Source organism: Capra hircus, chromosome 10 (assembly GCF_001704415.2).
Source record: "Capra hircus breed San Clemente chromosome 10, ASM170441v1, whole genome shotgun sequence".
NCBI lineage: Eukaryota > Metazoa > Chordata > Mammalia > Artiodactyla > Bovidae > Capra > Capra hircus.
In genome coordinates, this window is record NC_030817.1 from 10,418,432 (window position 1) to 10,444,548 (window position 26,117).

At 45.4% G+C, this 26,117-nt stretch overlaps 1 protein-coding gene across 2 annotated transcripts in view; it reads left to right on the forward strand.

Annotated features, from left to right (window-relative positions):
• Window positions 1–26,117, forward strand: part of STON2 (stonin 2) — a 170,662-nt gene that overhangs the window by 55,814 nt on the left and 88,731 nt on the right. For both annotated transcript variants that reach the window (XM_018053892.1, XM_018053893.1), the window contains one exon: window positions 16,707–16,901. In XM_018053892.1, the coding sequence (XP_017909381.1) occupies window positions 16,707–16,901 (195 nt within the window). The remainder of the gene's footprint in view (window positions 1–16,706; window positions 16,902–26,117) is intronic.

Here is a 26,117-nt window from a genome sequence, read left to right on the forward strand (position 1 = left end):
GAGTAGAATGTGAAGTAAGTGCCTTTGTGGTTGGTCTGGGGAAAGGGGGCTATGTGACCTTTTTCAGAAAAATATGGGTAAAATCAGTTGACTGACAGAGCCTTTCTATAAACACATCAATAGGAAAGAGAACGGGCACCAGTTCCTTGGATGTGATGATGCTGGGAATGAAAGGGCATGTAAAATCATGCCTCTTGAATCTTTTGTAAAAGTTGTTTCCTCTGTTAAAACCCCTGAAATTTGGTGAAGGCCAATGTGAAATTCACATATCTGACTTAAGATCAGTTTGGCTCAAGCCATGTCGATACATATTCTTTGTGTACGTGTGTGTGTGAGTGTGTTCTCAGTTGTGCCCTATTCTTTATGACCACATGGACTGTAGCCTACTGGGCTCCTCTGTCTCACAGGGTTATCCAGGCAAGAACACTGGAGTGGGTTATCATTTTCTCTTTCATGGGATCTTTCTGACCCAGGCAATGAACCCGAGTCTCCCCCATCTTCTGCCTTTGCAGGGGGATTCTTTGGCGTCCCTTGTGGCTCAGCTGGTAAAGAATCTATCTGCAATGCAGAAGACCTGGGTTTGGTCCCTGGGTTGGGAAGATCCCCTGGAGAGGGGAAAGGCTACCCACTGCAGTATTCTGGCCTAGAGAATTCCATGGACTGTATAATCCATGGGGTTGCAAAGACTCAGAAATGACTGAGTGACTTCACTTCACTTCTTTACCACTGGGCCACCTGGGAAGCCCAAATATTCTCTTTCAGTTCAATTCAGTTCAGTCACTCAGTTGTGTCTGACTCTTTTCAACCCCATGGACTACAGCACGCCAGGCCTCCCTGTCTATCACCAACTCCTGGAGCTTACTCAAACTCATGTCCATTGAGTCAGTGATGCCATCCAACCATCTCATCCTCTGTTTTCCCCTTTTCCTCCCGCCTTCAATCTTTCCCAGCATCAGAGTCTTTTCAGGTGAGTCAGCTCTTCTCATGAGGTGGCCAAAGTATTGGAGTTTCAGCTTCAACATCAGTCCTTCCAATGAACACCCAGGACTGATCTCCTTTAGAGTGGACTGGTTGGATCTTCTTGCAGTCTAAGGGACTGTCAAGAATCTTCTCCAACACCACAGTTCAAAAGCATCAGTTCTTTGGTGCTCAGCTTTCTTTATAGTCCAACTCTCACATCCATACATGACTACTGGAAAAACCATAGGCTTGACTAGATGGACCTTTGTTGGCAAAGTAATGTTTCTGCTTTTTAATATGCTGTCTAGGTTGGTCATAACTTTTCTTCCAGGGAGTAAGTGTCTTTTAATTTCATAGCTGCAGTCACCATCTGCAATGATTTTGGAGCCCCCCAAAATAAAGTCTGACGCTCTTTCCACTGTTTCCCCATCTATTTGCCATGAAGTGATGGACTGGATGTCATGATCTTAGTTTTCTGAATGTTGAGCTTTAAGCCAACTTTTTCACTCTCCTCTCTAACTTTCAATATATTCTCTTTAGATTTTTTTATTAGAACATTTAATGTCCAGCAGTCACGTTTGAATGCAGAAGGCAATGGCACCCAACTCCAGTACTCTTGCCTGGAAAATCCCATGGACGGAAGAGCCTGGTAGGCTCCAGTCCATGGGGTCGCTAAGAGTTGGACGCGACTGAAGCGACTTAGCAGCAGCAGCAGTAGCAGCAGTCATGTTTGGATGTGAGAGTTGGACCATAAAGAAAGCTGAGTGCAGAAGAATTGATGCTTTTGAACTGTGCTGTTGGAGAAGACTCTTGAGAATCCCTTGTACTGCAAGGAGATCCAATCAGTCCATCCTAAAGGAAATCAGTCCTGAATATTCACTGGAAGGACTGATGAAGCTGAAACTCCAATGCTTTGGCCACCTGAGGTGAAGAACTGACTCATTGGAAAAGACCCTGATGGTGGGAAAGACTGATGGTGGGAGGATAAGGGGACTACAGAGGATGAGATGGTTGGATGGCATCATCAATGGACGTGAGTTTGAGCAAGCTCTGGGAGTTGGTGATGGACAGGGAAGCCTGGTGTGCAGTCCATGGCATTGCAAAGAGTTGGACACCAACTGGTGTGACTGAACTGAACTAAATGTTGAACACTTTAAAGTAAAGCGAAAGTCTCTCAGTCTTGTCCGACTCTTTGTGACCCCATGGACTACAGTCCATGGAATTCTCCAGGCCAGAATACTGGAGTGGATAGCCTTTCCCTTCTCCAGGGGATCTTCCCAACCCAGGGATCGAACCCAGGTCTCCTGCATTGCAGTCAGATTCCTCATCAGGTGAGCCACAAGGGAAGCCCGTGGAACACTTACACTTTGGATTTAAATTAGCATAGGAATACTGTTCACACGTTGGAAATATTGTTCTAGTTTGAGAGTGTTGTGATCAGTCTGAATTACATGGCGAAAACTGTCAAAAGAAAGACTTAATTGAAAACTCATTTGCTGAACTCTGAAGTTAAACCATGAGAGGAACCAAAGTGCTTTAAAAAAAAAAAAGATTCTGATGGATCTCTTCAAATCAAAATTGAATCTTTATGTTTTTCTCTCAAAGAAATGTTTTTGAAAATGGATCTACACCCGGGTTTGTTTTATTCCCATGTTGTGCTTTAGCAGTAGTGTTTCTGAGGTGGGCTTGTTGCACAGAATTTTCCTAACTTAGTGTTTTGCCTCCTCAGACTTCAGGAGGAATGTAGATGTCAGCTTCGCTGTCACCTAAAATTGTTACACAGATTGTCTCAGAGACATGGCCAATGTGCATTTTCAAGTGTGTGGGTGTGCTTAGAATACATTTGCAAATGAATGCAGGCAAGTTGAAAGAGCAAAGTTCATCCCCGAAATTTAAAAAAAAAGAAAAAAATTAAGTCGCTATTATCTGCAGGAGGCTTCCTGTTCACTCATCATGTTGTGCACTGACCTTCCAGGGACACAGGGACACAGCGATTTTGTGGCAAGGCCAAGGCCACGAGGCTGAATTGGACCCATTATGCGGATCCTGCAGGATATGCATAATTACAAACTTGAGAAGAAAAAAAAAACCTTGATTTCCGGATCCTTTGTTTCCCCTGTCCTTCAAATATCTTCCCTCAGAGCTTGGACTGAGGCCTTCCCATTGTGTCTGGGGGTGCAGAGGGAAGCTAACTCTGTCTGACCAGAGAAAGACCCACTTGTTTGGGGGAGGACCAGAGATGATGTCAGCCATGTAAGAGGGAGGCAGCTGAGAGTCCTGAAGAGGAGGAGCCCAGCTGAGGTTGTTCACTCTGGCTTCTGGGGGAGAGTGGTGGGCAGGGGTGGAGTAAGATCCCAGCCGTTTGGTGACTTTGGAGGCCAGGAGCCCTACAAGGCTCTTTCTGCTCCTGGTCTTGCTTTCTTTTAATACCCTGCATGGTTCTTCTCTGCTTGTAAAGGTAATTCATGACCTTCCCGGACTCCACCTCAGACCCGGGATGCTCTCAGGAATGAATTTTATTAACGGAGCCCGTCTCCCTCAGGGCCTGCCCCTCCCCACAGGACTGCGCTCCTCGCTGCTCCCCAGAGTGCCTTTCCGCTCCTGCCAGCTCCCTCAGCCTTTGACTCTCTGGAAGTTCTGTCCAGCTCTGCTCAGCACCACCGCCCTCCAGCCGCTCTCTGCCTCTTCATCCTTTTTTTTAAGTGAGGCTCTCGTTTGCCTTTCTTTAAGTCTGTATTTGTTCCTTTATTGGCCGGGCCCTGTAGCCCTGCTGGGCTTTCTCTGGTTGCAGTCCTGCGGGCTTCCCTTCGGGGCTCTCTCGTGCTGTGGAGACCAGCTGGCCTCAGTAGTTGTGGCACGCGGGCTTAGTTGCCCCAGAGCATGAGGGAACTTCCCAGACCAGGGGTCAAGCCCATGTCCCCTGCCTTGGCAGGTGGATTCTTAACCCCTGGACCACCAGGGAAGGCCCCTAAATGTCTCTACCTGAAATTAGGCTGTGCGCTTATGTGTTTACTGTCTGTCTTCCCCACTAGAGAAAGGGGACTTTGTCTCATTTACTCTTTAGCCCAGAACATGGTCCATGGAACTTAGTAGGTGCCCTCTTTGTGTTTATTGGATAAATGAAGGAAAAGGGGAAAGGCGGACATGAAATCTACCGCAGAAGGACTCCTGTTTATGTGGGTAATGAGCTGTCAGGTAGAACTTGAATGATGGCCTCTTCAGTAAATCACAGGAAAGTGATTTTTTTGTTTTGTTTTGTTATCATCAGTTGTTTGCTTTCCCATTGCTGTGCACACAGTGTGTATATCCACCTACCACATACGTACACATAGATGCACAGACATCAGTTCAGTTCAGTCCAGTCACTCAGTCGTGTCCGACTCTTTGTGACCCCATGAGCTGCAGCACGCCAGGCCTCCCTGTCTATCACCAACTCCCAGAGTTCACTCAAACGCATGTCCATCGAGTCGGTGATACCATCCAGCCATCTCATCCTCTGTCGTCCCCTTCTCCTTCTGCCCCCAATCCCTCCCAGCATCAGAGTCTTTTCCAATGAGTCAGCTCTTTGCATGAGGTGGCCAAAGTACTGGAGTTTCAGCTTCAACATCAGTCCTTCCAAAGAACACTCAGGACTGATCTCCTTTAGAATGGACTGGTTGGATCTCCTTGCAGGCCAAGGGACTCTCAAGAGTCTTCTCCAACACCACAGTTCAAAAGCATCAGTTCTTCGGTGCTCAACTTTCTTCACAGTCCAACTCTCACATCCATACATGACCACTGGAAAAACCATAGCCTTGACTAGACGGACCTCTCTGGGCAAAGTGATGTCTCTGCTTTTGAATATGCTATCTAGGTTGGTCATAACTTTTCTTCCAAGGAGTAAGCGTCTTTTAATTTCATGGCTGCAATCACCATTTATTGCACTCATCTCACACACTAGTAAAGTAATGCTCAAAATTCTCCAAGCCAGGCTTCAGCAATACGTGAACCGTGAACTTCCTGATGTTCAAGCTGGTTTTAGAAAAGGCTGAGGAACCAGAGATCAAATTGCCAACATTCGCTGGATCATGGAAAAAGCAAGAGAGTTCCAGAAAAACATCTATTTCTGCTTTATTGACTATGCCAAAGCCTTTGACTGTGTGGATCACAATAAACTGTGGAAAATTCTTAAAGAGATAAGAATACCAGAGCACCTGACCTGCCTCTTGAGAAACCTATATGCAGGTCAGGAAGCAACAGTTAGAACTGGACATGGAACAATAGACTGGTTCCAAATAGGAAAACGAGTACGTCAAGGCTGTATATTGTCACCCTGCTTATTTAACTTCTATGCAGAGTACATCATGAGAAACGCAGGGCTGGAAGAAGCACAAGCTGGAATCAAGATTGCCGGGAGAAATATCAATAACCTCAGATATGCAGATGACACCACCCTTATGGCAGAAAGTGAAGAGGAACTCAAAAGCCTCTTGATGCAAGTGAAAGAGGAGAGTGAAAAAGTTGGCTTAAAGCTCAACATTCAGAAAACGAAGATCATGGCACCTGGTCCCATCACTTCATGGGAAATAGATGGGGAAACAGTGTTAGACTTTATTTTGGGGGGCTCCAAAATCACATAGCATATACAGATAAAGTGTACTCATACATATAGTAATATACATTTACCTATATACACAAAACATATACACTGACATTTATGCACATACACATGTATTACATATACACCTAGCATAACATGTACACACTGTATTAAAACCTTGATGTTCTCCTCTTCCAGAGAATATGCCAGCTCACCCAGGGGGCCGTGTGACCCAGCTCACCCTCACCCTCAGTCTGGGACACAGAACACAATCAGCTGCCTAAGCATGTATCAATTAACCAGTTCATTCATGCAAAGCATATTTAGGTGCTGGGAATGCAATTATGAGAAAGTTGGACACAGTCTGTCTTCTCCCCAAACTGAGATTACCTAATAGTCTGGCAGTCTATTTCCCATGAAGCCTTCTGGGGTGAGCCAAAGCTTCTCTGAACCCATCCTGGGGCCGCTGCTCTGTATTGCAAGCTGTGAAAGCCACAAATGAACAGTTCAATGAGATATATTTTATATTCATGGATGACTATGTTTACAACATTGGAGAAATCATTTAGCCCTAGTTTTCTATGGGGTCGCACAGAGTCGGACACGACTGAAGTGACGTAGCAGCAGCAGAAGCAGCAGTGAACATCTAACTAGAAGCAGAAAGTGGGAGACTCTAGCAGGGGTAACTTTGGCTCTCCTGACCTGGCATCTCTGCCCAGGCCGCCTTCAAATCTCAGAGGATGATGAGCAGAAAAAACATTCTGGAAGGTATTACACTCAAAGACACACATCAAACTCTTAATACCATCTCAGCAGCTGCTTCTGGAGAACGCAACCCAGGACAAGGAATACCAGATGAAAGGGGAATAAAGGTGACTTAATGGAAAGGGGAAATTTGGAGACATGCACAAAAGTGAGGAGTTTGTCATCTGAAGAGCTGCGAAGAGAAGATGACCATCTACAAGTCGAAGAGAGAGGTCTGGAACAGAGTCTTCCCCCCCAGCACACAGAAAGAACCAGTTTTGCTGACTTCTTGCCTCCAGAACAATGTGAGAGAGACAACTGATTCCTGTTGTTTAAGCAGTGAAGTTTGTGGCACCTTGTTATGGCAATTCTAGAAACTGATCACATGGACCACAGCTTTGTTTAACTCAATGAAACTATGAGCCATGCCATGTAGGGCCACCCAAGATGGACGGGTCATGATGGAGAGTTCTGACAAAACATGGTCCACTGGAGAAGGGACTGGCAAACCACTCAAGTATTCTTGCCTTGAGAACCCCATGTACAGTATGAAAAGCCAAAATGATAGGACACTGAAAGAGGAACTCCCCAGGTCAGTAGGTGCCCAATATGCTACTGGAGATCAGTGGAGAAATAACTCCAGAAAGAATGAAGAGATGGAGACAAAGCAAAAACAACACCCAGTTGTGGATGTGACTGGTGATAGAAGCAAGGTCCAATGCTATAAAGAGCAATATTGCATAGGAACCTGGAATGTTAGGTCCATGAATCAAGGTAAATTGGAAGTGGTCAAACAGGAGATGGCAAGAGTAAACATTGACACTTTAGGAATCAGTGAACTAAAATGGACTGAAATGGGTGAATTTAACTCAGATGACCATTATATCTACTACTGTGGGCAGGAATCCCTTAGAAGAAATGGAGTAGCCCTTATAATCAGCAGAAGAGTCTGAAATACAGTACTTGGTTGCAATCTCAAACATGACAGAATTATCTCTATTCATTTCCAAGGCAAACCATTCGATATTACGGCAATCCAAGTCTATGCCCTGACCAGTAATGCTGAAGAAGCTGAAGTTTAACAGTTCTATGAAGACCTATAGGACCTTCTAGAACTAACACCCAAAAAAGATGCCCTTTTCATCATAGGGGACTGGAATGCAAAAGTAGGAAGTCAAGAGATACCTGGAGTAACTTGCAAATTTGGCCTTGGAATGCAAAATGAAGCAGGGCAAAAGCTAACAGAATTTTGCCAAAAGAATGTACTGGTCATAGCAAACACCCTCTTCCAACAACACAAGAGAAGACTCTACACATGGACATCACCAGATGGTCAATACCGAAATCAGACTGATTATATTCTTTGCAGCCAAAGGAGGAGAAGCTCCATACAGTCAGCAAAAACAAGACCAGGAGCTGACTGTGGCTCAGATCATGAATTCCTTATTGCCAAATTCAGACTGAAATTGAAGAAAGTAGGGAAAACCACTAGACCATTCAGGTATGACCTAAATCAAATCCCTTATGATTATACAGTGGAAGTGAGAAATAGATTTAAGGGATTAGATCTGATAGACAGAATACCTGAAGAATTATGGATGGAGATTCGTGACATTGTACAGGAGGCAGGGATCAAGACCATCCCTGAGAAAAAGCAATGCAAAAAGGCAAAATGGTTGTCTGACGAGGACTTACAAATAGCTGAGAAAAGAAGAGAAGTGAAAGGCAAAGGAGAAAAGGAAAGATATAGCCATTTGAATGCAGAGTTCCAAAGAATAGCAAGGAGAGATAAGAAAGGCTTCCTCAGTGATCAATGCAAAGAAATAGAGGAAAACAATAGAATGGGAAAGATAGAGATCTCTTCAAGAAAATGAGAGATACCAAGGGAATATTTCATGCAACGATGGGCACAATAAAGGATAGAAATGGTGTGGACCTAACAGAAGTAGAAGATACTAAGAAGATACTAAGAATACACAGAAGAGCTGTACAAAAAAGATCTTCATGACCCAGATAACCATGATATTGTGATCATTCACCTAGAGCCAGACATCCTGGAAAGTGAAGTCAAGTAGGCCTTAGGAAGCATCACTACAAACAATGCTAGTGGAGGTGATGGAATTCCAGTTGAGTTATTTCAAGTCCTAAAAGATGATGCTGTGGAAGTGCTGCACTCAATATGCCAGCAAATTTGGAAAACCCAGCAGTGGCCACAGGACTGGAAAAGGTGAGTCTTCATTCCAATTCCAAAGAAAGGCAATGCCAAAGAATGCTCAAACTACCGCACAATTCCAGTCATCTCACATGGTAGCAAAGTAATGCTCAAAATTCTCCAAGCCAGCCTTCAAGAGTATGTGAACCATGAACTTTCAGATGTTCAAGCTGGTTTTAGAAAAGGCAGAGGAACCAGAGATCAAATTGCCAACATCTGTTGGATCATAGAAAAAGCAAGAGAATTCCAGAAGAACATCTGCTTTATTGACTACAATAAAGCCTTTGACTGTGTGGATCACAATACACTGTGGAAAATTCTTCAAGAGATGGAAATACCAGACCACCTGACCTGCCTCCTGAGAAATCTGTATGCAGGTCAGGAAGCAACAGTTAGAACTGGACATGGAACAACAGACTGGTTCCAAATTGGGAAAGGAGTACATCAAGGCTGTATATTGTCACCCTGCTTATTTAAGTTATATGCAGACTACATCATGAGAAATGCCAGGCTGAATGAAGCACAAGCTGGAATCAAGATTCTTGGGAGAAATATCAGTAACCTCAGATATGCAGATGACACTACCCTTATGGCAGAAATCAGAGAGGAACTAACGAGCCTCTGATGAAAGTGAAAGAGGAGAGTTTAAAAGCTGGCTTAAAACTCAACGTTAAGAAAACTAAGAACATGGCATCTGATCTCATCACTTCATGGCAAATAGATGGGGAAACAATGGAAACAGTGAGGGACTTTATTTTGGGGGGCTCCAAAATCACTGCAGATGGTGACTGCAGCCATGTAATTAAAAGATGCTTGCTCCTTAGAAGAAAAATGCTATGACCAACCTAGACAGCATTTTAAAAAGCAGAGACATTACTTTGCCAACAACGATCCATCTAGTCAAAGCTATGGTTTTTCCAGTAGTCATGTGTGGATGTGAGAATTGGACCATAAAGAAAACTGAACATCGAAGAATGATGCTTTTGAACTGTGGTGTTGGAAAAGACTCTTGAGAGTCCCTTGGACTGCAAGAAGATCCAACCAGTCCATCCTAAAGGAAATCAGTCCTGAATATTCACTGGAAGGACTGATGTTGAAGCTGAAACTCCAGTACTTTGGCCACCTGATTCAAAGAACGGACTCATAGGAAAAGACCCTGATGCTGGGAAAGATTGAAGGCAGGAGAAGAAGGGGACAACAGAGGATGAGATGATTGGATGGCATCACTGACTCAATGGATATGAGTTTGGGTAAACTTGGGGAGTTGGTAATGGACAGGGAGGCCTGGTGTGCTGCAGCCCATGGGGTTGCAAAAAGTCAGACACCACTAAGCGACTGAACTGAACTGAGTAAACATTAAAGTATAAATAAAGGGCATGACATCAAAGTGTATATAAGTATTTGAAATTTCAGTCTGTTCAGGATCCCAGGGGATAAAAATAGAGAAGAGTATTTGCTGTATTAATTGTTTTAGCTGATAACTTGTTGTGCCCTGTTCAGTCGTGTCTGACTTTTTTGGACTCCATGAACTGTGGCCCACAGGCTCCTCTGTCCATGGGATTTACCAGGCAAAAATACTGAAGTGGGTTGCCATTCCCTTCTCCAGGGAATGTTCCTCACCCAGGGATCGAACCCACCTCTCCCGCATTTCCTGCATTGCAAGGCAGATTCTTTACCTGGGTTCAACCCCTGGGTGCGGAAGATCCCCTGGAGAAGGGAATGGCAACCCACTCTAGTATTCTTGCCTTGAGAATTCTTTACCATCAAGGAAGCCCTGGCAACTTGTTTATTATTTATTCAACCAATGGAGCTTTGAGCCCCCACTTTGGGCCAGTCACTGTTCAAGGCACTGGGGATACAGTGGGAAGTCCTGCCTCATCCACTCTGCTGGGGGAAGCCACAGCAGAAACTGGATTGAGAAGTAGATGAATGTGTGTGAGATAACGTGTTCAGGGTGAAAAACGAGGCAAAGAAAGGGAGGAGGGTGAGAGAGGATGTGAAACTTACAGAAGGTCTGGGAGCCACTCTGAGCAGTAGCTTTGGCATGAAGACTTGAGGGAAGTGAGGCCTGAGCCTTGCAGAAACTGGGGAAGGAGTCTTCTCGGAGGAAGGAACAACAAGCGAAGGGATCCTGTTTGTGTTGTGCGATTCAAGTGGAATGAATGGGGGAGAAGTTCGAGAAGGTGGCGAGTCAGAGAAATAGTGTGGTCTTGGATGGCGTAGGTTTTTAAGGGCACAGTTGAGGATATAGACCTTGACTGTGGGTGAGGAGGAAAGCTATGTGTGTATGGGGGGGTGTTGTACCCAAGGTGTGGTGTGAGCGCCCTAGGCTTGCACACACAGCTGATTCTGTTCACACTGGGGGGCTGCTATGTGGAGAACAGACTGAGGAGGAGCGGAAGTGGGGAAGTGGGGAGACCAAGGACAGCCACTGGGATGACCCCGGAGAGGACGGGGTCTGGGATTGGGGTGGTAGCTTGGTGGGAAGCTACCGTCTGGTGGGAAGTGATTGGATTCCAAGTGTCCTTTGAAGGTAGCATTAACGGAAGCTGTGAGGGACCAAAGGTGAGAAGAATCAAGGTGTCCTTCTGAACATCGGAAAGGGAGAGGGAGCTGGTGTGGAAGGGAGAAGAGGAACTTGGTTTCCAACTTGTAGAGATATCAGTCAAGATTTCAAGTAGATTTGGATATAAGTTTATGTCTTGAAGTAGCAACTACCACTTAACCCTGTTTGGGGCTTCCCTGGTGGCTCAGACAGTAAAGAATCCACCTGCAATGCAAGAGACCTGGGTTCAGTCCCTGGGTGCGGAAGATCTCCTGGAGAAGGGAATGGCAACCCACTCTAGTATTCTTGCCTTGAGAATTCCGTGGATAGAGGAGCCTGGCGGGCTACAGTCCATGGGGTCGCAAAGAGTCAGACAAGACTGAGGGACTAACCACCCTTTTGGAGCACTACCTTTCTGCCAAGCGCTTCATCAGTATTAGCCTAATCTGTTTGAGGGGGCCCCTGTTTTCTGCTCCATTTTACAGATGAAAACACAGAAGGACCGATGTATTGAGTAACTTGCCCCGGGCTACAGGGCTGTGTGCAGCAGGCAGTCTGGACCCAGGGTCCTTACATACAGCCTCATAGGAAAGGAGAGAAGGGAGATTTCTGTCTTTGTTTCTCTGTATTCCTTGTGGATCAGATGTGAAGCATCATGACGACAGCAACCTGCTGCTCACCAGCCTGGCTGTCAGAGGTCTGGTCTTCCTCTGGGAGAAGAGTCAACTCCAGACTGAGAACTTTCTCTCACCGTTCAACGGATCCTGTGGCCTGAGGATATTCAATCCAGAAACTAAATACCATGATATATTCAAATTTGCTAAGCTGATAAATAAAGTGTATGAGATCAAATGAGAACAGATGGTAGGATATAGAGACATCGCCTCTCCCAGCTACTTTGATTTTTGTTGTTCAGTCACTCAGTCATGTCTGACTCTTCATGACCGCACGGACTGCAGCACGCCAGGCTCCTGTGTCCTCCACCATCTCCCGGAGTTTGCTCAAATTCATATCCATTGAGTCGGTGATGCCATCCAGCCATCTCATCCTCTGTTGCCTCTTCTCCTCCTGCCTTCAATCTTTCCCAGCATCAGGGTCTTTTCCAATGAGTCAGCTCTTTGCAGCAGGTGGCCAAAGTATTGGAGTTGCAGCTTCAGCATCAGTCCTTCCAATGAATATTCAGGGTTGACTTCCTTTAGGATTGACTGGTTTGATCTCCTTACAGCCCAGGGGACTCTCAAGAGTCTTCTCCCAGCTTTATTATTCTTAGTTTTTCTTTCGAGGGAAATTTGAGAGTGTTAACTAACAAAAGTAAAGAAGCTATATCTGGAGCGTTCCCTAGTGGTCCAGTGGCTAAGGCTCTGCACTCCCACTGCCCGGGAGCTGGGTTTGATCCCTGGTCAGGGAACTAGATCCCACACGCCATAACTAAAAAAAGTTCAAACACTGCAACTAAAGATCCCGTGTGCCACGGCAAAGACCTGGTGCAGATAAATAAATAAATAAGAGCTAATGTGAAAATACAAATAGTTAAAATAAATTCCTTTGTTGAATAGTCTTTTGATATGTAGCTTTAATAAGCTTCATTAAAAGGATCACGTTTAAAGTGTATATTAAATTACAAAGGGCGGCAGTACAACCCACCACGCAGTTTAATAAATAGAACACTGTCATCACTCAGAAGCCCTCTGTTTCCCCACTGATCATGACATCCTTTTTCTAGACATCCACTTCCCTCTCTCCTCTGTCACCCTCTCCCTGGGTTTTGTGATAACTGCTCTACTTTTCCTAACAGCTTTCCTACACATGCATCTCAAATGATAGAATTGCATTTCATCTGTTTGTAAACCTTATGTAAGTGGAATAACACAGTATGTATTATTCTGTGGCTGACTCCTTTTACACTTTATTTATGAGGTTTTTCCATTTCATTACCTGTAGGTATAGTGTTTATTGCAGTGTATTCCATCTTAGTGAAAGTGGAAGTCTCTCAGTTGTGCCTGACTCTTTGCGACCCCATGGACTATACAGTCCATGGAATTCTTCAGGCCAGAATACTGGAGTGGGTTGCCATGCCCTCCTCCAGGGAATCTTCCCAACCCAGGGATCAAGCCCAGGTCTCCCGCATTGTGGGTGGATTCTTTACCAGCTGAGCCATAGGGGAAGCCCAAAAATATTGGAGTGGGTCGCCTATCCCTTCTCCAGCGGATCTTCCCAACCCAGGAATCGAACTGGGGTCTCCTGCATTGCAGGCGGATTCTTTACCAGCTGAGCCACCAGGGAAGCCCATTCCATCTTAGTAATATTCCACAGTTCATTTACCCGTGCTGTGTGATGGATATTGGAGTTATTCTACTTTGGGGCAGTTAGGAACGTGTTTCTGTGAGCATGCGTTTTGCCTTTTCAATGAGCCTTCCTATCCTAGTGAACACGTGCACGTGCAAGTGATTCTCGTGTTTAAAAACATCTGGGAACTGCTGTGCTGCAGGCTGTGTTTATCTTCCACTCGATCAGATGACTTTAACAGCAACCCGTTGTCTGCGCTGCTTCCAGTTTACTTTCCTACCAGCCACACAGAAAAGCTGCTGTGGCTCCACTGCCCTGACTGGGATAGTCCTGTTTCACTGTTTTTGTCACGAGGAGGCAGGGAGGAAGGGAAGGGTGAAGACCAATGGTAGCTCATGTGGTTTTAATCTGCATTTCCCAGATTACTAATGAGGTTGAGTTTGGTGTGTTGTTTTTTTTTTTTTTTACTTTTTTTTCCATTTAGTTTTTTCCCTTTCATAAAATGCCTATTTGAGAGTATTTTTTGATGGTATTTCCCTTTTTTCTTGCTGATTTCTAGGAGTTCCTTGTGGACACAATGTGTGGCAGATATTATCTCCCACCCTGCGGGTAGTCTTTTTACTCTTCGTGTGTGCTTAGTAGCTCAGTCGTTTTCGACTGTTTTGTGACCCCATGGACTGTAGCCCGCCAGGTTCCCCTGTCCCTGGGATTTCCCAGGCAAGAATATTGGGGTGGGTTGCCATTTCCTTCTCCAGGGGTTCTTCCTGACCCAGGGATCAAACCCCAGTCTCCTGTGTCTCCTGCATTACAGGCAGATTCTTTACCTGCTGAGCCTTTGGGGAAGCCCCCTTTTACTCTTTATGGTGACTTTTAGTGAAAAGTTCTTAATTTTAATGATATGAAATTTGTTTATTTTTCTTTTATGCTTGGTGCTTTCTTGGTCTCAGTAAAGAAAATCTTTCACTACCTCCAAAATCATGACCACATTAAGCTGTTTGGTTGGCCAAAACGTCTGCTGGATTTTTCCATAAGCTGTAATACATCTTTTTGGCCAACCCAATATATGCCTTCTAAAGAACATCTTATGTAGGCTTTCACACTTTGACATTCAGCCCACTTAGAATTGATTTTTCTGTATAGTGTGAAGTTGGAGTCTAATTTCACTTTTTTCTTATAGTAGCATTTTTTCTGTTATTTCTATCATTTTATTTATTTTAATGTGTATTTTAAAATGCATTTATATTATTAAAATTTTGATTTCATTCATATCTAAATTGTGTGATTCTGCTTACTACTTACTAAGAGGGGGAAAAAAGCCATGAATTGGAGAAGGAAATGGCACCCCACTCCAGTGTTCTTGCCTGGAGAATCCCAGGAACGGGGGAGCCTGGTGGGCTGCTGTTGATGGGGTCACACAGAGTCGGACATGACTGACGCAGCTTAGCAGCAGCAGCAGGATTTTGATTGAGAGTGCAAAATTCTATAATCCAGTTTAGGGAGAATTAACATCTTTACAAAGGCTTCCCTGGTGGCTCAGTGGTAAAGAATCCACCTGCCAAAGCAGGAGACACAGATTCAATCCCTGGGTGGAGAAGGTCCCCTGGAAAAAGAAGTGGCAACCCACTCCAGTATTCTTGCCTGGAAAACTCCAAGGACAAAGGAGCCTGGCGGGCTGCAGTCCAGCGGATCACAAAGAGCTGGACACGACTGAGCAACAAAACAGCAACAAGCATCTTTTCATCGTCAGTTCTTTCAGTCGATGGATATAGAATCTCTCCATCTATGTAGATCCTCTCTGCAGTCTCTTAACTTTACAAGTATCTCCTCTGGGGCTTTGCCCCTCTTTTGTTAAATTTATTACTGCATATGCTTCGTATTTTGTGTTGCTTTTATAGATGCTATGTTGTTTTCTTGCTGGTTAAAGACTTGTAAAACTTTTAAAACTTTTGCTTTGCAAAGACCCTGTTAAGAAAATAAGGAGACATTCACGTATGCTGATGGGAATGTAAAATGGTCCAGCATCTTTGGAAAACTGTTTGGTAGGTTCTTATAAAACTAAACATGCAGTTACCATATAACTAAGAAATGGTACTCTTGGGTGTTTATCCCAGTGAAATTGAATCTTATGTTCATACAAAAATCTGTACATGAATGTTCATAGCACCTTTATTTATAAGAGCCAAGGACTGGAAACAGCCCAGGTGTCCTTTGGCCGATGAATGGAGGACCACCTGTAGTACATCCACACCATGAAAGACAGCTCAGCAATAAAAAGGAATGAAGCATTGATACGTTCAGCCATGTCAGTGAATGTCAAAGACATTAAGCTGAGTTTCTTTCTTTTTCATTCTTCCTTCCCTGTCCTCAGTTTTTTCAGCACTTGCTTTCAGTATTTGTCAGTGACCTTGCAATAAGCCTCTCAGGAAACAGCATGGAGAAGCCATGTGACAGGCAGTTGAGCAAAAACAACTTAGGAACATCAGGAAACTCAAAAAAGGGACTCTGCAAAATGGTTTTTGCTGAATTCAGTGTGTAGGGTTATAGAGATAAAGCCAGATCCTGTGCACTTCCCCATTAAAGGTATTTTTCATTGTTCAGCAGGTCAGCAGCCCTGGTAGATCTCAATTTGTATTTGTAACAGACTGCAGACTCCAGTTACAGTCAAACTCAAGGCAAGCAGACACATAGCGCATTTCTAGGCGAATACGTATATATTCAAGTTCCTGCCCCTTAACCCAATCTAGCTCAAATTTTGCAGTGCAGGTTGGTGAGTTTTCTTGAGATGGTTGGCGTGCCACTAAAAATGGAGGAAAATGTAAGGGTAAGGGTGAAACTACGTGCACGTTGGATCTGAATGAAGGGGCAACCTAGGTTAGAAATCTAAGTACAGCCTAATGTATGAAATAGACACCTGAGGGGAACATACTGGATAGCACAAAGAACTCTACTTAATGAGCTGCGGTGGCCTAACTGGGAGGGAAATCCAAAAGCAGGGGGATACATGTGCGTGTATGGCCGATTCATTTTGCTGTGTAGCAGAACCTAACGCAACATTGTGGAGCAACTGTACTCCAAGACAAATTTTAAAGAAGATGAAGAAATACAAGTAGAGCCTAAAATCGCACATGTTCTTTGAAGAGCGAATTTTCTATCTGAGGGTCCTGAGACATTAGTTATAACACCGGTTTTGATCGTGACTTGCTGGTGGGGTCTCGGTCAATTAGTTTTCCCTGTCTGTGTCAGGAGTGACACTCCCTCTCCTTCCTTGCCTTGTACGGTTGTTGAGGTGTCATAGGATCAGAGCAACATCAAAGTCAGACAAGCGCTAAAGACGAGCAGAGTGCAGCTGTTTACCCTGGATGCTTTTGGTTTGTCCCCAGCCACATCACTGACCATGCCCTGCTGGACCTGCCCTTCCTTCGACTCCCTGGGGAGATGCCCTCTGCCCTCCGAGAGCAGCTGGACCACACATTCTGAAGACACCAGTAGTCCTAGTTTTGGCCCCTCATACACAGACCTGCAGGTCGTCAGTGCTGGGGAGCAGAGTGGCCTGGCTTCGGGGGCCGACTCAACAGGTAAGAGGGAGCCCCAGGCCAGAGGGCTCTGCAAGTCACTTTTGGTTGCCTCTCATCAAATCTCTGCAGCCAGCTTTGTTTGCAGAATGATGTCAGGTGTAGTCATCCAGTGGAGAAAGCCAGAGCCCTCGGTGTTTCAGAATTGCGTTGGGGAAAACACGTGCACACAGACTGGCTGGTTGGTTGGCAGGTTCACACACCTGGGAAACCATTTGCCATGCTGTCTTAAGGGGCTGTCTTCTGACTGTTCTGTTCAAGCACAGTTCCCTGTCGGCTTGTTTTCTCCTTGGGTAACTGAACGGTGTGTGATGTGCGCAAGGCTGAAGCTTTCATCCCACCACCTACGCGCCTCCCCTGTTCTGCAAAGGGAGGTTAGATTTAAGCAGAGAAAAAAGTGAACGCTGTGTGAAGCGGAATGAGAATTGGGCTGCAGCCGCTGTGTCCAGGCTGCAGATAAGTTTGTTGTTCTGTTGATTCTTTTGTGCCTGAATACTGAGCTAGCTGTGCATCAGTCTGAAACATCCCATGTTCTCATTTATAGCATTTCCGGTAGGTGTATAAGGTGGATGCTTGCTGGGTTTGCAGGTAGAGGTTGCTGGCCTGTCCCTAAGCTCTGGATTGTGGCTTGGGTTTACAACAGCATTGGAAGGACGTTGCCTTTGCTTAGGGTTTAGGCCATTTGGCCCCAGGGATTGCCTGCCTTTGAAAGGAATAGAGTTACTAATGGTTTCTCTGTAGATGAATTTACCCAGGATGTCCGGCAATATTTGTTTCTCCTTCTCAAAGCTATCCTTTGGGAATGTGTGTCTGGATCCATTTTCAAATTTCAGGTAACATTTGTCCTCACGCTTTGTGGCTCCTGGGGGTTTCCACAAGTGGAGAGAGTGATCCCTCTTGCAGACTAAAGGGTTCAGACAGGATTTGGTTTGGTATTTGATAATATTGCAAGGAATCCTGGTTTATGATGATCTCTTTCTGAAGAAGCCACAGTTCTTTATCGCATTTTGTTTGCTCTGACATTCTCTCAGTTCTGGTTGATGCTCTGTGACTAATGTTCTTGGTCTGTGGCTGGAATATGCACCCATCTCCCCCACGGGGAACATTTCATGGATGGGAGCGTCTTGTGGATGGGATGTCAGAAGCTGAGGCCATGCTGGGCTCCCTTCGCCTCTCCTTGCTCCCAATCTCCTGGCCTAGCCTTCCCCTGGAGGAGGAGGCATGCAATGTATTTGCTGAGAGCACACAGACGCTGGAGTCAGACTGCTCAGGTTTGTGTCCTCCTTCGGCTGTTGTGACCTCAGGCAAGATTCTTAATAGCTTTAGGACTCATTCTCCCCATCTGAAAAATGGCCATAAGAATAGTACTTACCTCTGCCAAATTACTACTCAGCCCAAGTGAGACAGTGTATGTATAACAATTATACAATGCCTGACGCAGAATAAAGGCTCATCGAGGAAAATTTCCTCTCTCTCCTGCCCCAGGATTCTGGTTGCTTAAAAGAAGTAGAGGTGGGCTCCTCACTGCAGGATGAGTCAAAATCGCTGGACTCAGGTTGATTTTTTTCAGTCTCCTCTTAAGTGAAAATTGCTTTCATTCCTAGAGGTTCAAATGATGAAGATCAGAGTTCTAGGCTGACCTGAACATTGCTCATCAGTCCCCAAAGCTTATAATTGTGTTCAGTATCTACCTTTTGTAGAGAAGGCCTTCCCCCTGTCTTTTGGTCAGGGTCCTGGCAGGAAGTGGATGGTGCTCTCAAAGGGGTTCATCTGAAGGGAGTTTCATGCAAGGACTGCTTACAGAGGCAACAAGAGCTTAGAGTCACGAGACAGGGGCTATCCCACAGGTTGCAAGAATAGCACCCCTGCCAGGGGCTAGGTGAATTGGGGAGGGTGAGGGAAATAACCCCCCCAAACTTGTGCTGGCCCTCCCATCGGCAGACCTCATCAGAAACCAAAGAACGCAAGAGCTCGGAGCGGTCAGCCACCAGACCACACAGCAGGTGTCGGGGGGTGGAGAATGGCTTTGGGGTGAGGGGTGAGGTGAACAAGTGGAGAATGGGATGGGGCGAGGCTGATGCTCGTGGTCCCTCTCCTGTGTGAAGTGGGATCACGGTGGCCTCGGGTGGGCCCGGCCAGCTTACTTTGGCTCTGTTGCTCTGTACCCCCCACAGCAAGCCTTGCCCCCTCCTTGCCCCCCAAGGCAGCTGTTCTGTAGTGGGTTGGCAGCGTCTCCGGGCAGCCCCCAATTCCCACTATAATTGTGGAAGAGAGACTCTGTGATCAGCCTACCCCTCACTTGTCATTTTCTACCAAGGGGATAATTAGGAGGAGGAAGGCAAACATCCCCCAAATCCCCTCACCTTGGTTAAATCACAGGCTGAGGGCAGAGCTGGAGAGCCGTGTGGATGTCTGCTCTGGGGTTCGACTTGCTGGTGCAGATGGTACAGGTGGGAAAAGGCCAGATCCCCCAGTAACACCCTGTCTCTCCAGGGTCCCCTTCCGCCAGATGACAGGCACACCCTGTTGTCTTCAGCAGTCAGAGTAGCTCTGTAAGGCCGCTAGTTTTACCTGAGTTGATAAACAGTCAGAGGGGCCAAGAAATAAAAAATCAGCATTCTGCCTCGGAAGTCCATGGCAACCCAGGAAAGAGAAAATACAGAAACGTTCGCCGTCGCACAGGCTGCTGTCAAGTGGTGGGTCTGCATTTTGGTTTTGTTTTATGCACAGGGAAGGTGTTGGTTTTAGCGTGGGATTAGAATGCTCGGTCCTATGTGCAAACGGAGGCGTGTCATCCTGAGTCAAGCACACAGCAGGTGTTTAATACTTGTCTGTTGAATGGCTCCTTGGATGATAGGAGTAGGATTGCAGGTGGTGAGACTCCTGCATCCCAGACATCTGTATCCCACGTGGATCTGAGAGTCTAGCATTTCTCCCAGGTGTGTCCACGTGTGTGTGTTAGTTGCTCAGTCATGTCTGACCCTTTGAGACCCCATCGACCGTAGCCCACCGGGCCCCTCTGTCCATGGAATTCTCCAGGCAAGAATACTGGAATGGGCTGCCATTCTCTTCTCAAGGTGATCTTCCCAACCCAGGGACTGAACCCAGGCAGATTCTTTACCATCTGAGCCACCAGGGAAGCCCAAGTGTGTCCCATGCAGCACCTTAAGAAAAACCAGAAGGCTGGATTCTCCAGAGAGTCGTAACATGTATTAGCTTATTAAAGATAGAGTCATAGCATGTATTAGCTTATTAAAGATTTTGAAGAATCCTGAAATGATATATGTTTATGTATGGATCTACATGTGTGTGTAATTTATATTTGTGTGTGTATACGTGTATACCCAAGCTTCCTTGGTGGCTATGGGGTCACGAGAGAGTTGGACACGACTTGGCAACTAAACGGGAGAAGGCAATGGCACCCCACTCCAGTACTCTTGCCTGGCAAATCCCATGGACGGAGGAGCCTGGTGGGCTGCAGTCCATGGGGTCGCTAGCAGTGGGACACTACTGAGCAACTTCACTTTGACTTTTCACGTTCATGCATTGGAGAAGGAGATGGCAACCCACTCCAGTGTTCTTGCCTGGAGAATCCCAGGAACGGGGGAGTCCGGTGGGTCGCACAGAGTCGGACACGACTGAAGTGACTTAGCAGTAGCAGTAGCAACTAAACAGCAGCAATGTATGTATGCACACACACCTGTGTTTATATATGTATTCAAATAAATTTGGTCTTCCGTTCATCCACAGTGGCTACCTGGTTACCTGGTCAGATCTCAAAGTACAGAAACCCAAACATACAGGAATTCGCAGATTTGAGCTGGAAGCACATGCCATTGCTAAAGTGTTGGGAATCCAGAGAAACCAGCAGGAAATACTTGGACAAGCTTCTCTGGATTTGCAAAGGTCGCTCCACTTTGTCTCACGCTCTGCTATACCTTTTGGCCTTTTTAAAAATTCTCATTCAATAGACTCAAGACTACATTTTGCCAAACATTCTTTGTATTTAAAGCCCTTGTGGGCTTTAAAATAAATGTAGACCAGATGTTCTTGATTTATTTGCATTTAACTGATCACAGTGGAATTCTGCCAGAGCAGTAGGATATCCCGAGGGATTTTGGACTTTTTCTTTTCTCAGACACAAATGTTTAAGATGGGTAGAAAGCTTCAGACTGGAGAGTTCACTTTTTTTGTGACAAGCATTTCTTAGATGCTCCGAACGTTTCTCTTTTCAATGACTGGTTAAGGATGATGTGAAAACATCACAGGGGCCGTGTGCCTCTTTGCAGGATGTAACATGTTTCTCTGTTGCCTGCTTTCTCATAATCCTGCTGCCGCTGGTGGAACACTAGGTTCAGGGGCCCAGAGTCCCAGTAAACTTGATGGAGCTACAGGGGGTGCTGGTTATTCTTTTTTTTTAATTTTTGATTTATTATAAACTTATTTTTGGCTGCTCTGGGTCTTTGTTGCTGCACACAGACTTTTTCTAGTTGCAGTGAGTGGGGAGCACTCTCTAGTTGTGGCTCTTGGACTCCTCCCGCTTGCAGCATGTGGGTCGAATCTGTGACCCCTGCATGAGCAGGCGAACTCTTATCCACTGTGCCATCAGCCAAGTCCACGATTCTGGTTATTCCTAAGGCACATTTGTATTTTATGATTTTCTTTTCACCTTGAATATATTTTGTGTGGAAGACAAAATGAGTTAACTTATTTAGAAATTCTTTACCCAGCTACAAATATCAGTGAAAACTCATATTCCTCTTGAGTATTAGTCTCTAGATTAAAGGACAGTAGAACATACTTTTAAACAAACTACATCTTTTTCTCTTTCATTGAAAGTGAAAGTCGCTCAGTCTTGTCCAACTCTTTGCCAGGATTCTCCAGGCCAGAATACTGGAGTGGGTTGCCATGCCTTCTTCCAGGAGATCTTCCCAACCCAGGGATTAAACCCAAGTCTCCCGCATTGCAGGCGGATTCTTTACCATCTGAGCCACCAGGGAAGCTATCAGGGAAGCCTTTCTCTTTCATTACCAAATGTAAATTTGTCCCCATTTCTGTTCTTAGGATGCCCAGGATCCTTGATGTTCTTCTGTTTTAAATTCTTTTTTGGGGGGAGGGTAGAAGTCACATGATGTAAAACACATTACTTTAACCATATTTATTGGTACAGTTCAGTGGCACAAAGTTCATTCACATTGTTGTGCAACTCTCAGCGTCATCCATCTCCTGAATTTTTCATCTTCCTAATCTGAAACTCAGTCCCCATTAAGTACCAACTCCCCAGCCCCCCACCCCGGTATCTACCAATGTACTTTCTGACTCTATGAATTTGACTATTCTAAGTACCTCATATAAGTAGAATCAGTAGAATCAAACAGTATTTGTGTACACCTAGAAGGCAATGGCACCCCACTCCAGTACTCTTGCCTGGAGCATCCCATGGACAGAGGAGCCTGGTGGGCTGCAGTCCATGGGGTCGCGAAGAGTCGGACGCGACTGAAGCGACTTAGAAGCAGCAGCAGCAGTGGTGAAGAACCTTCGCGCCAATACAGATGTAAGCGATGTGGGTTCAATCCCCGGGTCAGGAAGATCCCCTGGAGGAGGGCATGGCAACCCACTGCAGTGTTCTTGCCTGGAGAATCCCATGGACAGAGGAGCCTGGTGGCCTGCAGTCCATAGGGCTGCACATGCTTGAACACAACTGAAGCGACTTAGGACACACTCACACACAGCATATACTGCAATGCCTTTTCACGACTAACTTAGTATACGGCGTACAGACAGGTCGGACCTGCTGCCCCGCCCCGCCCCCACCCCTGCTATGGTTTGTTTCCATTAGGTTGTACATTTTGGATTTAAATCGGTATTTTAAAATTCTGATGATTGCTTTCTTTGAAAGTTTCTCCAGAGAGGTTCAAAAGTTTCTCAGAAATACAAACTTTTTTTTGAGTAAAACTGGTATTTTACCTGTCATTGCAAATATAGAGAAGAGTAAGATATATGACATCTGTCTATGAAGAATGGGTAATCTGCAGACAAATTTTTGCTTTTGAAAGGATTATTATGTATAACTTTAAAAATAGTTTTTATCTATAGAGCAACTAGTGTGTGCCAGAAATTAGTTTTCATCTACAAAACATATAGTCTGTCACACACACGTACACACACATTTAATCTTTACAATCTTTTAGATCCGTCTAGTCAAGCCTATGGTTCTTCCAGTGGTCATGTGTGGATGTGAGAGTTGGACTATAAAGAAAGCTGAGTGCTGAAGAATTGATGCTTTTTAACTGTGGTGTTGAAGAAGACTCGAGAGTCCCTTGGACTGCAAGGAGATCCAACCAGTCCATCCTAAAGGAGACCAGTCCTGGGTGTTCATTGGAAGGACTGATGTTGAAGCTGAAACTCCAATACTTTGGCCAGCTGATGCGAAGAGCTGACTCATTTGAAAAGACCCTGATGCTGGGAAAGATTGAGGGCAGGAGGAGAAGGGGACGACAGAGGATGAGATGGTTGGATAGCATCACAGACTCGATGGACATGGGTTTGGATGAACTCTAGGAGTTGGTGATGGACAGGCGTGCTGCGGTTCATGGGGTCATCAAGAGTCGAACACGACTGAGCAACTGAACTGAAGTAGATATTACTATTTCATTTTATAGATGCAGAAACATGGCTAAAGATATGAAATCATCTGGCCAAAGACACATAACTCTGAAGGTAGCATTGGGATTCAATCCCAGTCTCTGTCCTCCGTTTCCCCAACTGGTGCCTGGCAATGAGAGGCTAGTGTTTGTGGATGCAGTGAGCGTGGACAGGGGTTGCAGACAGCTCTCCTGGGGCCTGGCACTGCTTCCTCTACGTCCCAGGGGCTGTGTACAAACCTCCGTCTGGGTCAGTCTCACCGGATGGCGATGACTTGTTCAGGAGTCCCCACTAGACTGAGACCTTTTTGAAAGCTGGAACCACATCCTATTCATTTTATATTCCCATAGTGTGCCTGGCACATTGAAATTACCCAGTGGATCCTCGTAGAATAAATTAACTATTCTGATAAAGGGCTGGAAGGCCTGTGTTCCCAATCCGACTCTCCAATTATCTAGGCTTAAGTGTGTTTGCTAATTGAAGTGTAATTTTATAACAGGGAAGAAGTAAAAGAAAACAAATAGTTACAGCTACTGTGAAAAGATGACTTTTTTCCCCTGTGTTTTCAAATGTTAGACATTTATCCAGTGGTATCCATTCATTTTGTTTTCCAGTTCTTATTTGGATCTTATTATCAGCTTTTGGGCTTCCCAGGTGGCTCAGTAGTACAGAATCCATTTACCAATGCAGGAGACAAAGGTTTGATGCTTGGGTCAGGAAGATCCCCTGGAGAAGGAAATGACAACCCACTCTAGTATTCTTGCCTGGAGAATCCCATGGGTGGAGGAGCCTGGTTAGCTACCATCCATAGGATTGCAAGAGTCAGACACATCTTCAGTGACTAAAGAACAACAACAAGGATGTTTTAAGTTGTATGTGAATGTATATGTGTGCAGTGGGGGATTCTCTCTCTCTGTGGTATCTCAGAATCTCACTTACCCAGAATATGTCAGAGAGTGCAAAGAAGGTGATTTGGGGAAAGTTTTTCTGTGATAGTCCTTGTGACTATTGAACCATCGGTGTAAAGCAAAATCTGAGAAGTGTCAGAGTTTCAGATGCTGTGCTCCATACAGATGATCTAAACCAGATCTTTTACAACTACTTGGTAAATGAACAAACGAAAAACTGTGACCTCCAACCAGAGATTTTGCAACTCCCTTTTAGAACTGCTAATGCACTAGTCCTGAAGAGGAAGTGACGACTGCAATGCCTTTTGTTGATTACCTTCTGAGCTGTTCTGTGTAGTGTTGTGATCTTCAGCTTTACAGATGATGACTCCCAGAGGCACACATTAGTTAAGTGAAGGAATTCGAATTGATGTCCAGGCTTGTTGACGTGGTGCAGCTCCGCCCGTCCGGTAGCAGAGCTCTCTGCAAGGACCATGTTGCGGCACCCAGTCCTACAGGGCAGAACTTAGGCTGTGTTCTTCCAGTGCCAAACAGATGATCTAAACTAGATGCCACTTAGAATTGGAAGAGTCCATGAACTTGGATGGGGCTCCCCTGATAGCTCAGTGGTAAAGAATCCACCTGCAATGCAGGAGATGCGGGTTTGATCCCCGGGTCGGGAAGATCCCCTGGAGGAGGAAATGGCAACCCACTCCAGTGTTCTTGCCTGGAGAATCCCATGGACAGAGGAGCCTGGCGGGCTACAGTCCTTGGGGTAGCAGAGAGTCGGATAGGCCTGAGTGACTGAGCACATGACCTTGGATAATAGGTTGTTATTGTGTCTCACCTCAAGGGAGGTTAGTAAAAGGAGCCTTTCCTTCATTTATGAGTGCAGGGAGCAAACTGTAGTAGCATTTTCAGTACCTCTTAATCATCCACAGAAATCATAGATGTTTCCGTAGCACAGTATAAGTTTTGACAGATTATCTCAAAGTATCATTTATCTCATTGCAACTTAGTTGCATGGTAGTTATTGACTGTATTAGTGGCTGTATTAATGGTGGTATTAATATTCTGCTATTATCCAGGTAACACACATGGTGGCTTGGACTAGGGCAGTGAACTCGGTTAGTGCCCTGAACTCAGTCAGTGCCCTGTTAGGAAGTGAACAGATTCAAAAGACCTTTAGGGGACTCCCCTGGTGCTCCAGTGGTGAAGAATCCAGCTACCAATGCAGGGGACATGGGTTCAGGTCCAGGATCTAAGATCCCCCATGCCACGGGGCATCTAAGCCCATGTGCCACATCTAGCGAGTCCACTCTAGAGCTTGCGCTCCGTGGCAAGAGAAGCCGCCGCAGCAAGAATCCCAAGGGCCGCATCTCGGGAGTAGCCCCCTGCTCACTGCAAGTAGAGAAGGCCCACACGCAGTACCGACAAGCCTATGCACTGCAACAAAGACCCAGGCAGCCATAAATAAACAAGTTGCAACACTTTTAGAAACAGACGTTTAGTGTTTAGAAGGGACAGAGTCCCCATCACATGGTTTCCCCTGTTACGCTTCAACATGTTCCACCTCCCTGCCTCTACTGTTGATGTTTATCCTGAGTAGCTAATCCCCTCCCCCCGCCCCATGACAAACCTACTGCTGGTTTAAAATAAAACTTAACTGATGTTTTTCACACGAAGT